At 40.8% G+C, this 12,969-nt stretch overlaps 1 protein-coding gene across 3 annotated transcripts in view; it reads left to right on the forward strand.

Moving 5' to 3' along the window:
* The window catches only part of PIKFYVE (phosphoinositide kinase, FYVE-type zinc finger containing), a 455,233-nt gene that overhangs the window by 99,000 nt on the left and 343,264 nt on the right, over positions 1-12,969 (forward strand). For all 3 annotated transcript variants that reach the window (XM_073633422.1, XM_073633423.1, XM_073633424.1), the window contains exons 8-10: positions 966-1,104; positions 4,777-4,934; positions 10,334-10,445. In XM_073633422.1, coding sequence (XP_073489523.1) covers positions 966-1,104; positions 4,777-4,934; positions 10,334-10,445 — 409 coding nt within the window. The remainder of the gene's footprint in view (positions 1-965; positions 1,105-4,776; positions 4,935-10,333; positions 10,446-12,969) is intronic.

Consider the following 12,969-nt stretch of genomic DNA (forward strand, 5'->3'; position numbering starts at 1 on the left):
GTGTTACCTCGAAAATAAGCCCGGGTCTTATATTAATTTTGTCAGCCAAAAACACACTAGGGCTTATTTTCAGGGTAGGGCTTGCCATGCAATGTGCTGTCTTCCCAGTGGTTGCAAAATGACAGAATCCCCTCTCACAGGATCACATAATGCAAAAGGTGTGCGATTCTGCAATGCAACAGTGCAAATACCTTCTTCCATGGCCTACCTGAGCTGTCTTCCACTGCTCCGAGCACTGCAGAGGGATGCCGCTTCAGTGGCCTGCCTGAGCTGTCTTCCACAGCTACCATTAGTGTAGAGGGAGGGGGGCTGAGATCCCCCACTGACACCCAAGAGAAGAGATCATCAGCTGAGCCCTGCTCAGCGCTTCCATGGCCCGCCCGAGCGGTCTTCCCCGCTCTGAGCAATGCAGGGGGGGGGGGGGGGCAGGATTCCCCGCTGGGAGAAGCGATAATCTGGGAGCCAAGCGGTGCTGCACGGAACTAGGGCTCATTTTCAGAGTAGGGCTTATATTGCAGCCCTCCTGGAAAATAGCACTAGGTCTTATTATTGGGGTAGGTCTTATTTTCAGGCAAGCACGGTAGTTTTATTAGTGGTGTTTAGGGTAAACAATGGGAGGGAATTTACTTTGCAAACCTGATTTTTTTTTTTTTTTTTTTTTTTTTTTTTTTTTTTATCCACATGATTAAAAAGAGTATAATTTAGAAAATTGGTTCCTGAGAGATGTGGATAAAAATCAGGTTTGCAAAGTAAAACCCCTCCCATTGTATACCCTACACAACTAAAAAATGGTCATGTGTAAAATTCTATCATTTTATCTGATAGAGCTGTTCTTCGAAAACTGTAAAATGTGGGTCTTGGTGGGACTTTTGGGTAGGCAGCCATATGTGGCAGTAGATGCTTGGATACAAGGTATATTTTTTGTTTCTTTTTACTGTACATGTAACACATTTTCTTGTCCTTAGGTCAGCCAGTATTACTAATCTATCACTAGATCGTTCTGGATCCCCTATGGTGCCACCCTACGAATCATCTGTCAGCCCGCAAGCGTCTCGCACATACTTGAAGAATGATACCAATGAAGAGGAGAGAAAAATACTGCTGGTAAACTATATCTGTGTTTTACTGCAAATACAACTTTTTTTAAAATTTGGATTGACTATTAGCTTACATGTTGTGTTCTTTTTGTAACAAAGGCAAAATGCGTCACTTAGACCTATTGTATATTGGCGTGCGCAGTTTTTTTTTTTTTATGTATGTATATGTGTGTGTGTGTGTGTGTGTGTGTGTGTGTATGTATGTATATATATATATATATATATATATATATATATATATATATATATATATATATATATATATATATATATATATATATATATATATATATATATATATATATATGTGCATACAGTGGGGACGGAAAGTATTCAGACCCCCTTACATTTTTCACTTTGTTATATTGCAGCCATTTGCTAAAATTATTTAAGTTAAATTTTTTTTTTTTCCTCATTAATGTACACACAGCACCCCGTATTGACAGAAAACCCCCACAGCATGATGCTGCCACCACCATGCTTCACTGTTGGGACTGTATTGGACAGGTGATGAGCAGTGCCTGGTTTTCTCCACATATACAGCTTAGAATTAAGGCCAAAAAGTTCTATCTTGGTCTCAGACCAGAGAGTCTTATTTCCCACCATCTTGGAGTCCTTCAGGTGTTTGTTTGTTTTTTTTTTTTTTTTAGCAAACTCCAAGCGGGCTTTCATGTGTCTTGCACTGAGGAGAGGCTTGCATCAGGCCACTCTGCCATAAAGCCCCCAATGGTGGAGGGCTGCAGTGATGGCTGACTTTCTACAACTTTCTCCTATTTCCCGACTGCATCTCTGGAGCTCAGCCACAGTGATCTTTGGGTTCTTCTTTACCTCTCTCACCAAGGCTCTTCTCCCCTGATAGCTCAGTTTGGTCGGACGGCCAGCTCTAGGAAGGGTTCTGGTTGTCCCAAACATCTTCCATTTAAGGACTATGGAGGCCACTGTGCTCTTAGGAACCTTAAGTGCAGCAGAAATTTTTTTGTAACCTTGGCCAGAACTGTGCCTTGCCACAATTCTGTCTCTGAGCTCTTCAGGCAGTTCCTTTTGACCTCATGATTCTCATTTGCTCTGCATGCACTGTGAGCTGTAAGGTCTTATATAGACAGGTGTATGGCTTTCCTAATCAAGTCCAATCAGTATAATCAAACACAGCTGGACTCAAATGAAGGTGTAGAACCATCTCAAGGATGATGAAGAAGGAATGGACAGCACCTGAGTTAAATGTATGAGTGTCACAGCAAAGGGTCTGAATACTTAAGACCATGTGATTTATTTCAGTTTTTCTTTTATAATCTGCAAAAATGTCAAAAATTCTGTGATTTTCTGTCAATATGGGGTGCTGTGTGTACATTCATGAGGGAAAAAATTAACTTAAATGATTTTAGCAAATGGCTGCAATACAACAGAGTGAAAAACATAAGGGGGTCTGAATCGTTTCTGTCCCGTGTATGTATATATATATTCTCTCAGCTGCACCTTGCACACAGATTTTCCAGCTTGCGGAATCTAGGTGACAGCAGCGTGAATGTCACTAGGTTAAATGCATTAAGCAATTAACCCTTTAACCACTTGCTTACTGGGCACCTAAACCCCCCCCTCCTGCCCAGACCAATTTTCGGCTTTTAGCGATGTCACTCTTTGACAATTGCGTGGTCATACAACACTGTACCCAAATGAAATTTTTATCATTTCTTTTCCACAAATAGAGCTTTCTTTTTGGTGGTATTTGATCACCTCCTGGGTTTTTTATTTTTTGTTAAAAAAATTAAAGACCAAATTATTATTATTGTTATTGTTATTGTTATTGTTATTGTTATTATTATTATTGTTATTATTATTTTTTTTTTTTAATTCAAAACCGTTTTATATTTTGTTAATTTTGCAAACAGGTAGTTTTTCTCCATTGATGTACACTCATGAGGTTGCACTGATAAGGTGACACTGATGGGTGGCACTGAAGTGCATTGATGGGGGGGCACTGACTGGCACCACTGGTGGGCATTGATAGGTGGCACTTACCGGTAAGTAACATGGTCATTGATTTTTGGCGCTGATTTGCGGTACTGGTGGGCACATAACATGCTGTTCCTTTTTGGAACCGATGTCCCTGCAAACAGAAGCCGGTGATCGGATTTTTTTCTCCTCACGCTGTGAGGGGACAAGAACGATTACCGATCCTCTGTTAACATCATGTGATCAGCTGTCATTGGCTCACAGCTGATCACGTGGTAAAAGGCCGGGATCGGTCCCTTATTCGGATCTGTGATCACCCGAGTCTTGTTGACACGGGGGGGATCGCAGCATGCGCTCTGCGCCCCCTTCAGGGGGGGGGGGGGGGGGGCGCGTGGCGAGCCTGCAAAGGGGAGGACGTCAATAGACGTACTCCCGCAAAGCAGATCCGCGCGGATCTGAAGGAGTTAAGCTACCACCACAACCCTTTGACCGAGAAGGAGGAAATGCATACAGTATTAGCAATAGTTATGTTTTTAGAATAAACGTCTTTAACACACTGTCACCATGGACATATGTATTCAGAGTATTTATACTACACAGTAGCACTCTTCAAGAGACAGATTCTTTTCAGTTTGCATTAAAAGGTTAGGGTTTTTTTTTTTTTTTTTTTTAAATGTTAATTAAAAGGTCAAATGGTGCAAATAAAATATTTACAGAAAGCTTGTTATAAGCAAAAAGAGATAATAAAGCAAAGTGTTGTTGGCTCTCATAACTTGACAGATGTTCCTTGGTCGATGGTACATGAGAGCTGTCAAACTGTCCTGCTATTCCCCCCTCTTTGGGATCAAAGGGGTGTTGACAGAGGGAATCTGACCAATTAAGCATCCTGAGGATTGGTTTCTGGGATGTCACTATGTCCCAGAGCGTTTATCTATAAATGCTCATCTCTCAATACCTACCGAATACAGTCTGCTAACATGCAGATTATTGTACAGCTTGAATGTAGCTTAAAACTGAATATAGAAATGACAGGTTTCAGATGCCCAGTTCGCCTAGGAGATGAATTAGGATGGTTCTGCTCCTTTTCCTGCTAGGTCAGCAGTGTTTGGACTCAAAACACTATAAATTAATCAAGGGAGGTAAATGCATCTGAATTGCAAGGGTGACAGTTTATTGGGGTTTATAGTCGTGGGTAATGGAAAGGTCTTTGATCAATGGGTTGATAAGGTTCTGGCATCCATTAACTGTTTTTGTGTATTGTACAAAGGGTCGGGGTGGGGGGGGGGGAGAATCAGAACTGCTGTATCTCTGGTTTTAAAACAGAGATGACAAATGCAACGTAATGGCTAAACAAGAACAAAATGGCTGCTACACACACAGCTATTAATGAGTCCAGTACGCATGACCATTTACATATGTGTATATAGACGTTTACAGGCGTATATGCAAGGTCTTTACTGAACCTAACTTGTATTTTTTACTCTGGATCTTTTTTACATCCGTGTGCAATAGACCTCAATGAAAGGCTTATATATAGTGTCGTGAATTTACTGTATAGTTGTAGTGTATAATGCATTTATATTCATGCTTGGGCAGTAATATAATGCAGGGGTCAATGAGGTGCATTTATAGCGGCAAAAAAAAAAAAGCACAGGTCCTCCCTTTCACTAGCTTCATAACAGTGAGGCATATAACAAAGTCCAACTTTTTTTTTTCTCTTCTCATTTAGGATTCTGTGCAGCTAAAGGATTTATGGAAAAAGATCTGTCACCACAATAGTGGCATGGAGTTTCAGGACCATCGTTATTGGCTGAGAACACACCCCAACTGCATTGTGGGAAAGGAGCTGGTTAACTGGCTAATTAGAAATGGGCATATTACAACTCGGTAAGGCACTTAACTTCATATTACTGAGAAAAAAATATTCAAAGATAAAGTTTTTAATCAAACTATATCTGTGTGTGTACAGTTTGGTCCATATACAGTTAGGGCCATATAGATTTGGAAGCAGGTACAGTTTTCATACTTTTGGCTCTGTGTGTCGCCAGAATAAAATTAAAATGAAACTATCCAAATGAACTTCAAGTGCAGACTTTCAGCTTTAAATCAAGGGGTTCAACATAAATATTGAGTACAAATTTTACGACCTGCAACCATTTATACAGTCCCCCCATTTTCAGGGGCACAAATGTAATTGGACAAATATAATCATAAATAAAATTATCTTCATTTTTTAATATTTTGTTTAGAATCCTTTACTGGCAATGACTGCCTGAAGTCTGGAACCCATGGGCATTACCTAAGACTGGGTTTCCTCCTTTCTGATGCTTTGCGAGGCTCTTACTGCAGCTGTCTTCAGTTCTTTGTGGGTCTTTCTGCCTTTAGTTTTGCCTTCAGCAAGTGAAATGCATGCTCAATTGGGTTGAGATCAGGTGATTGACTCGGCCATTGCAGAATATTCCACTACTTTTCCTTCAAAAGCTCCTGGGATGCTTTTGCTGTGTGTGTGTGTGTGTGTGTGTGTGTGTGTGTGTGTGTGTGTGTGTGTTTTTTGTTTTTTTTAGTTCAATTATTTTTATTCAAAATTTTCAACAGAACAGTACAGAAAATGTATGTTGACTTTCATATATCAACTTGTAGTCTCATAAGGTGTTTTTTGATTAGAAAAACAGTTATAGGCATAGATTAACAATCATGGATATAGGCATAACTTCTGCATATAGACCGTAGATTCAATTGTATGTACTAAAGAGAGAATGGGTGAGCTGGACTGTCTGATTCCCCCCAGGTGCCCCGTCTGGGAACAATCTGCACCTTAGGGGGTGGTAATCCAGCTCCCCTTGTTTATTGAAATTGGTCTCTGCAGAAAGAACATTCTAACAGTATGCCATCTTATTATTAATTAGATTACGCAAGGCCCACTCTTGAAGACAGGAATTTGTCATTAGAGTAAAACTTTTGTAACATAGAAGGTCAATAGGTAAAGTGGGTGGAACATAACTGAACATGGTAGGAAAGTGGTGAAGTGGGGGGGGGGGCGCCAGAGGGAGCCTACAAAGAGGCTCAGGAATATTGTCAGAATATAAATGTGCAGCTACTTTGAGTGCAGGATTCATCGACTCATCTGTTTGACAATCTCATGGTGGTTTATAGGATTTATACCGATCTGCCCATGGTTGCCAGTTATTTAAAGCTATGGGTTTCCCTGATATAGAAGCCAACATGTGCTTGTATGTACAGTGAGTAGAAAGGGTGTATATAACATTTTTTACTTCCGGTGGGTTTGGTGATTTCCATATTCTGAGTATCACTAATTTAGCTGCTAAGAATAGATGGGTGGTGACTTGTCTTAATGATGGTGGAATATCCTCTGTGCCTATATCGAGTAGGGCTAGGGAGGGGGATGGCTGTATATCCAAACCTGTCACTTGGCGGAAGATTGTAAAGATCCTTGTCCAAATTTAGCCAATTTGCTACATGACTATAGGATGTGGTAAATATTACCTACTTGGGAACAGTACCTCCAACACAGTGGGGATGTTGAGGAGCTAAACTTAGCGATTTTGGTATGGTGTTGGGTACCATCTTTGCATGATTTTGTGTGAGAGTTCCCAAAGGGACATACATCTTTTGGCTGAGTATGAATATTGAAGGGCTTTGCTCCATTGTGCGTTTGAGAAGGTAGTGGTAAGATCCCTCTCCCAGGCCAACATAGAGTTGGTCTTTTTGAAATCTGATTTATTATGGAGGATGTTCTAATATAAGGAAATGAATGCCTCCTTTGCACCACTCAGTGGTGGTGAGATACTTTTTAATTTGCCAGTGTAGTTCATATGGCAGTATATGATTGTTGGTAATGTATGACTGCACTCGGGCATAGGTGAAGTATTTTGAGGGTGATAGGCTGTACTCCTCTTGGAGGGATTCAGATGACTTCACATTAGCGCCTGTGTGTAGGTCTTGCGACCATTTTGTTCCTTGTTTCAACCATTTGTCCAAGGATAAGTCATCGATCAATAAAGTTAAAATGGATAAAGGTATTGGGAGGGGGGATCCTGGGATAATGATTGTTCTCAATTCTCCCCAGAGCGAGATAGGTTGGTCAGGGAACCATCCTTTGAATTGTGCCAGAATAGCTGACATGATAGTCTGCTAGTACTGGTCGGCCCAGACCCCCAGCTTTCCTGGTTGTACTTGGTTTCATGAAGGTACTTCTAGCTTTTTTTTTTTTTTTTACCCTCCCACATATATCTAGATGGCATTGATTGTATTGATATAAAGATTTTTTTTTTTTTTGTTCACTAGTATTGGTACAGAACGGTGTGTGTGTGTGTGTGTGTGTGTGTGTGTGTGTGTGTGTGTATAGATAGATAGATAGATAGATAGATAGATTTTGAATGCTGCTAGTTGTCCCGACCAGAAAAGGCTATGTTTACTTAAGGTGAGAAGTCCTGCCTGTAACTTGGCTTTAAAGAGCTGCTCTGGATGGGGGTAAGTGTTATCCTTAGGTATGAGATGCCGGAGTCTTTCCATATATAGGGGTATTTATTTTGTAGTTATTTTTTCTCCTGTGAGGAGATTCCTAGGTCAAGGATATAGGATTTAGTGTTATTTACCTTTTATAGTATGATGTTATACCATATTGTTCCAAGAGGCTAGTAGCATGTGCTAAGGAAGTCAGTGGTTTAGTGAGCATTAAAATTACATCGTCAGCAAAGAGGCTAACAACATGTTTGCGGCCATTTATAGGAAATCCATGGATATCTGGATTTTGTCTAAAGCTGGAGGCCAGGGGTTCTATCAGCAAGCTGAATATCAGCGGTGATAATGGGCACCCCTGTCGAGTGCCGTTTGTGATTCCAAAGGGGTTTGAGAGCATACCTGAGGTATATACTTTGGCCGATGGGGAGGTGTAAAGAGCTAATATGTCTGAGTGCATGTGACCTGTAAATCCAAATCATGTTAGGATACACTGGATATACTTATCCAAAGTACTATCAAACGCCTTCTCTGCATCCAGGGCTAGGAGCAGAGAAGGCGTTTGCTGTTTCCTCGCCAAATGAATGATGTTGATGAGTCGCCTAGTAGCATCTGAGGTCTGTCTACCTTTTTGTAAATCCTGATTGATCAGGGTCAATTATTGTGTGTAGTATTTCCATCATACGTAGTGCTAATATTTTGGCATATAGTTTCAAATCCTTATTTAACAATGAGATGGGCCTAAAGTTTTGTGGTACATCTGGAGTTTTGCCAGGTTTAGGCAAAGTTACAATAATGGCTTCTAGCATTTCAGGCAGGAAGAAGGTGGAGGCAGCCACAGTGTCATACACCCTCAGGAGATGAGGTCCCAGTATTGTTTTTAAATATTCTCCTGTTAATCCATCGGGACCAGGGGATTTGTTTTTGCAGTGTGTTTTGGATCATTGGACGGTGCTTCACAGTACAGATGGACAATCAACTTTGCTGCATTTGGCTGTAACCTGGCTGATCTCTAAACACTGCAGAATTATTCTGGCTGCTTCTGTCACATCAATAAACACCAATGACCCATGTAGTGATATAGTATATTAATATTATATTGGGTTATTATATAATGAATAAGTAAGTATTATTATAATGATGATGATGTAAGTACTCTTCCGCAGCAACCCAATTCTTCCAGAGAGATGTACTTTATTGACTTCCAACACAGAACAAAGTCCAAAGTCCACAGATGACAAAGAAATCCGACAGAGGAAATATAATTCAGAGACCCATATTATTCAGTCTTCCCAGCCATGCACAGACAAGCCTCCCCTACACACAGACAAGCCTAACTTCCAAACCTATAGACTGAATGCCGTGTTATATTCACCAGGCATTGAATGGCTGAGCAATTTGATTGGCCTTTCAATTCAGGACTTTAGTCTTTCAAACAGACAACAACCCCCAGCCGTGAACAGCTGTAGTCATAAACCACCCCAATTTGCACTCCCGCATATCAACACCAACAAGTCCTCTCCAGATATGTGTAATTAGATTAGATTAACATACCACCTGAATACCCTTTGAAATGTTCAAATAGACTAACAGCCCATACCTCACACCCCTAGGTAGACCCGCATGAGACTAGCACATCAAAGGATCTTCAACTGTTATCTTAAAATTGAGTTGGCTTGGACAATTTCTGCTCAACCCATACTCCAATACAATATTATACATTGGCCAATATTATACATTATAAATTGGCCAACATATTACAACAACCCAGTGCTACTGGAAGCCATGCATGCCCATGCCATCTCACACTGCCTCCACCATGTTTTACAGATGACATTGTGTGCTTTTGGATCATGAGCCGATCATGAGCTGTTCCAAGCCTTCTCCACACTTTTCCTCTTCCCGTCATTCTGGTACAGATTAATCTTAGTTTAATCCGTCCAAAGAATGCTTTTCCAGAACTGGTCTGGCTTTTTTAGATTTTTGGCAAAGTCTAATCTGGCTTTTCCATTCTTCAAGCTTATGAATGGTTGATTTTGCACCTTGTGATGAACCCTCTATATTAGTGAAGTCTTCTCTTGATTGTAGACTTTGACAATGATGCGCCCACCTCCAGGAGGGTGTCCTTCACTTGTCTGGACATTGTGAATAGATTTTTCTTTACCATAGAGAGGATCCTGCGATCATCCACCACTGTTGTCTTCCACGGATGTCCAGGCCTTTTTATGTTTCTGAGCTCACCAGTGCGTGACCTTTCCTCAGACTGTACCAAACTGTTGATTTTGGCCACTCCTAATGTTGCTGAGATCTCTCTGATGGATTTGTTTAGCTTTTGAAGCCTTGGCCTGTTTCACTTGCATGGACGGCTCCTTTGAACGCATGATATATGTTCACAGCAATAGATTCCAAATGCCACACTTGGGATCAACTCCAGACCTTTTATCTGCCTAATTAATGAACAGATAACGAAGGAGTAGCCCACACCTGGCCATGAAACTGCTTTTGATTCAAGTGTCTGATTACTTTTGGTCCCTTGGCAAAAGGGGGAGGTATTAAGAGGTGTAATTCCTAAACCCTTTCTCCGATTTTGAATGTACATACCCTCAAATTAAACCTAAGTGTGCACTTTTAGCCCATATTTATTATATAACTATAGCTTAAATATGTTTTGGTAAATACCTGAAAAAACAAACTGTGCCTGTTCAAGTTATATATGGACCTTTTTGGTCTGTTATGGACTGTTGAAATCCTAATGGCAGAATAGATTGATACCAACTTTTTTACCATATCTATTTATTTATTTTCAGAGCACAAGCTATAGCAATTGGACAAGCTCTTGTGGATGGTCGATGGTTAGACTGTGTCACCCACCATGATCAACTTTTTCGTGATGAATATGCCTTATACAGACCTCTTCAGGTATGCCAAGTTGTATTTGGCTGTTACAATATTGCCATTGCATGTCTTTTTAAAGTTCAGGGTTTAGGAAAAAAAAAAAAAAAAAAAAGATATACTCACCTAAGTGTATGCAGCATCGATTCAATGTCTCCAGCCTCTACATTGAGAACTGAGCGATGAAAGACTGCTAATTGCTCAGTTCTCAGCATTCTGTGAGCAGAGTGCTGGGGACTCTCAGTGACTGGCTCCCTGCTTTACCCCCCACCCCCCAACATGGTAATATGGTTATGATCTTTTCAGAGCCTGGACTGGCTCTGTGACGTCAGCCGACAACGGTCTTCACTAGGCTAAAAACTGGTCACAGTAATGCAGAACAAACTGCACTCCTGTGATCCATAGAAGTATAGCCAAAATAGCTGGGTGATTAAATTGTGTCTTTGGTAAAAATTTAACCTTTTCTGCTTCCGGCTCTGTCAGAGAATCTAAATCCTATGACACATTAACTGTGCTGCAAGTGTGCAGTGAGCATGCTCTCAGCACAACAAACTGTTCCCTGTGGAAGCATATATGCCTTTGCTCGGTGTTAATGCTCACATGCCCAAAAGCCGCCTATATGTGTGCAGGTTAACCAGTGGGTGTTTTTATTTATTTTTTAAAATACGCTTTAATGTAAAAACACAATATATTATCCAATCGTTTGGTAAAATATAATGTTATGCTAAGTTAAGATACCAAACCTATCGCACTATATAAGTGCGTATGCCTGTGGAAGGGCGGTACCTAAAAATCTCTGTAAGCAACGCTTTAAAAGCCAGGTTACCATACTCCTAAATTAGCCATTTTTTGTGTATTAAGACCTCTAAGGTCAGAAATAGAAGCCTACCATAGTGTAAATCGGGCAAAAAACTTTCAATTTAATAACAATTTAACTTGCATAAGAAGCATAGAAGAAAGCATTGTTTAAAAAAGCCGGCCGGCTGGATGCTCTCGCCATGTTGGGGAGGTGTGGAGATGGGAGGGAAGTATGTTGCCTGTGTGCAGGGCCTGAGTTCTGAACCAAAAATTGTCTGTATAAATGTTGGATTTGTATACCAGATACACACATGCATAGGTATGGGTATTATATGTACAATGAGAGGCATGCTACAAAAATGTGGAGATGCAATGTTTTTAGTTATCTTGGCTCTGGTGATCTGCTTCATGATTTCCCACTGAATGATTAGATGACTACGATTAATTTCCTGACTTGGAATGTGAGGGGATAGCACACACACCAATTTTTCTAGAGCGGTCACCTTAATGGTAACTAAAAACACTCCATTTGAATTTATATCCATGGAATCGGATCACCAGGGCAGGTATCTATTCTTACATGCTACTATAGGAGGACTACCTGTGTTAAAGAGAGAGAGAGAGCTATATCAGCCTTGACGGACCACAGCTCTATAGAAAGAAATTAAGTTTTTTTCCCCAGCAGATCAAAGTCTCCTATCATTTAACATGCAATGGGATGATTTTAAAATGCATGCAAGACGAGTATTGGATGGTAGGATTACAAGACTTAAAACATCCTCTAAAATAGTGCGTTTAATGGAAAACACACTGCGGGACTTGGAAGAGGCGTATAACATTAATTCTTCTCCTGACAATCTTAACAAACGTAAAATGCAAGAACGGTGGTGTCACAATTACAGATGGAAAAAGCCAAGCAGTGCATGTTTTTCTGTAAGACAAGAATATACGAACATGGAGAAAGGGCAGGGAAAATGCTGGCATATCTTGCTCACCTAGAGGATAAACCGCCAATAGTAGTATCCTTGCGTGAAACAGATGGCACTATTGTCACTGACCCCGCACTAGTGGCCGCAAAGTTCTTACGATTTTATGGGGAACTATATGGTTCCAAATGTAACTACACTCCCCAAGAGATTTGATCATACCTGTACACGATACAATTTCCACGTCTAAGCTTAGAACAATTCCAGGCATTAGAGGCCCCCATCACTGCTCAGGATATTGATATAGTAATTTCCCAGTTGGCAAAATCCAAAGCCCCAGGATTAGATGGTTTACCTCTAGAGTTTTATACCACATACTCAGAAACACTTACTCCAAAGTTAAATACTCTTTTCCGCTCAATTTTTGAAACGGGAGTGCTTCCCCCATCAATGCAGAAAGCCCAAATTATAGTCCTCCCCAAGCCTGGTAAAGACCCTCACTACCCAGAGTCATACCGCCCCATTTCCCTATTGCCAGTAGATATTAAAATATTAGCTGAGATCCTATCTTCTAGATTAAATTCAGTTAATCCTATCTTTTGATCCACCCGGATCAAACTGGGTTCATGCCGGGGAAGAACACGGCAATGAACATCCGGAGGCTGTTCATAAACCTACAGGCCCAGCATGATAATGCAGGAACTAGAGTGGTGGTGGCACTTGACACAGCTAAGGCGTTCGATTCTGTCGAATGGGCCTACCTGTGGGAATGCCTGGGTTGTTATGGGTTTGGCCCCAACTTTATAAAATGGGTACAGCTTTTGTAT

Source organism: Aquarana catesbeiana, linkage group LG06, assembly GCF_042186555.1.
Source record: "Aquarana catesbeiana isolate 2022-GZ linkage group LG06, ASM4218655v1, whole genome shotgun sequence".
Lineage (NCBI taxonomy): Eukaryota > Metazoa > Chordata > Amphibia > Anura > Ranidae > Aquarana > Aquarana catesbeiana.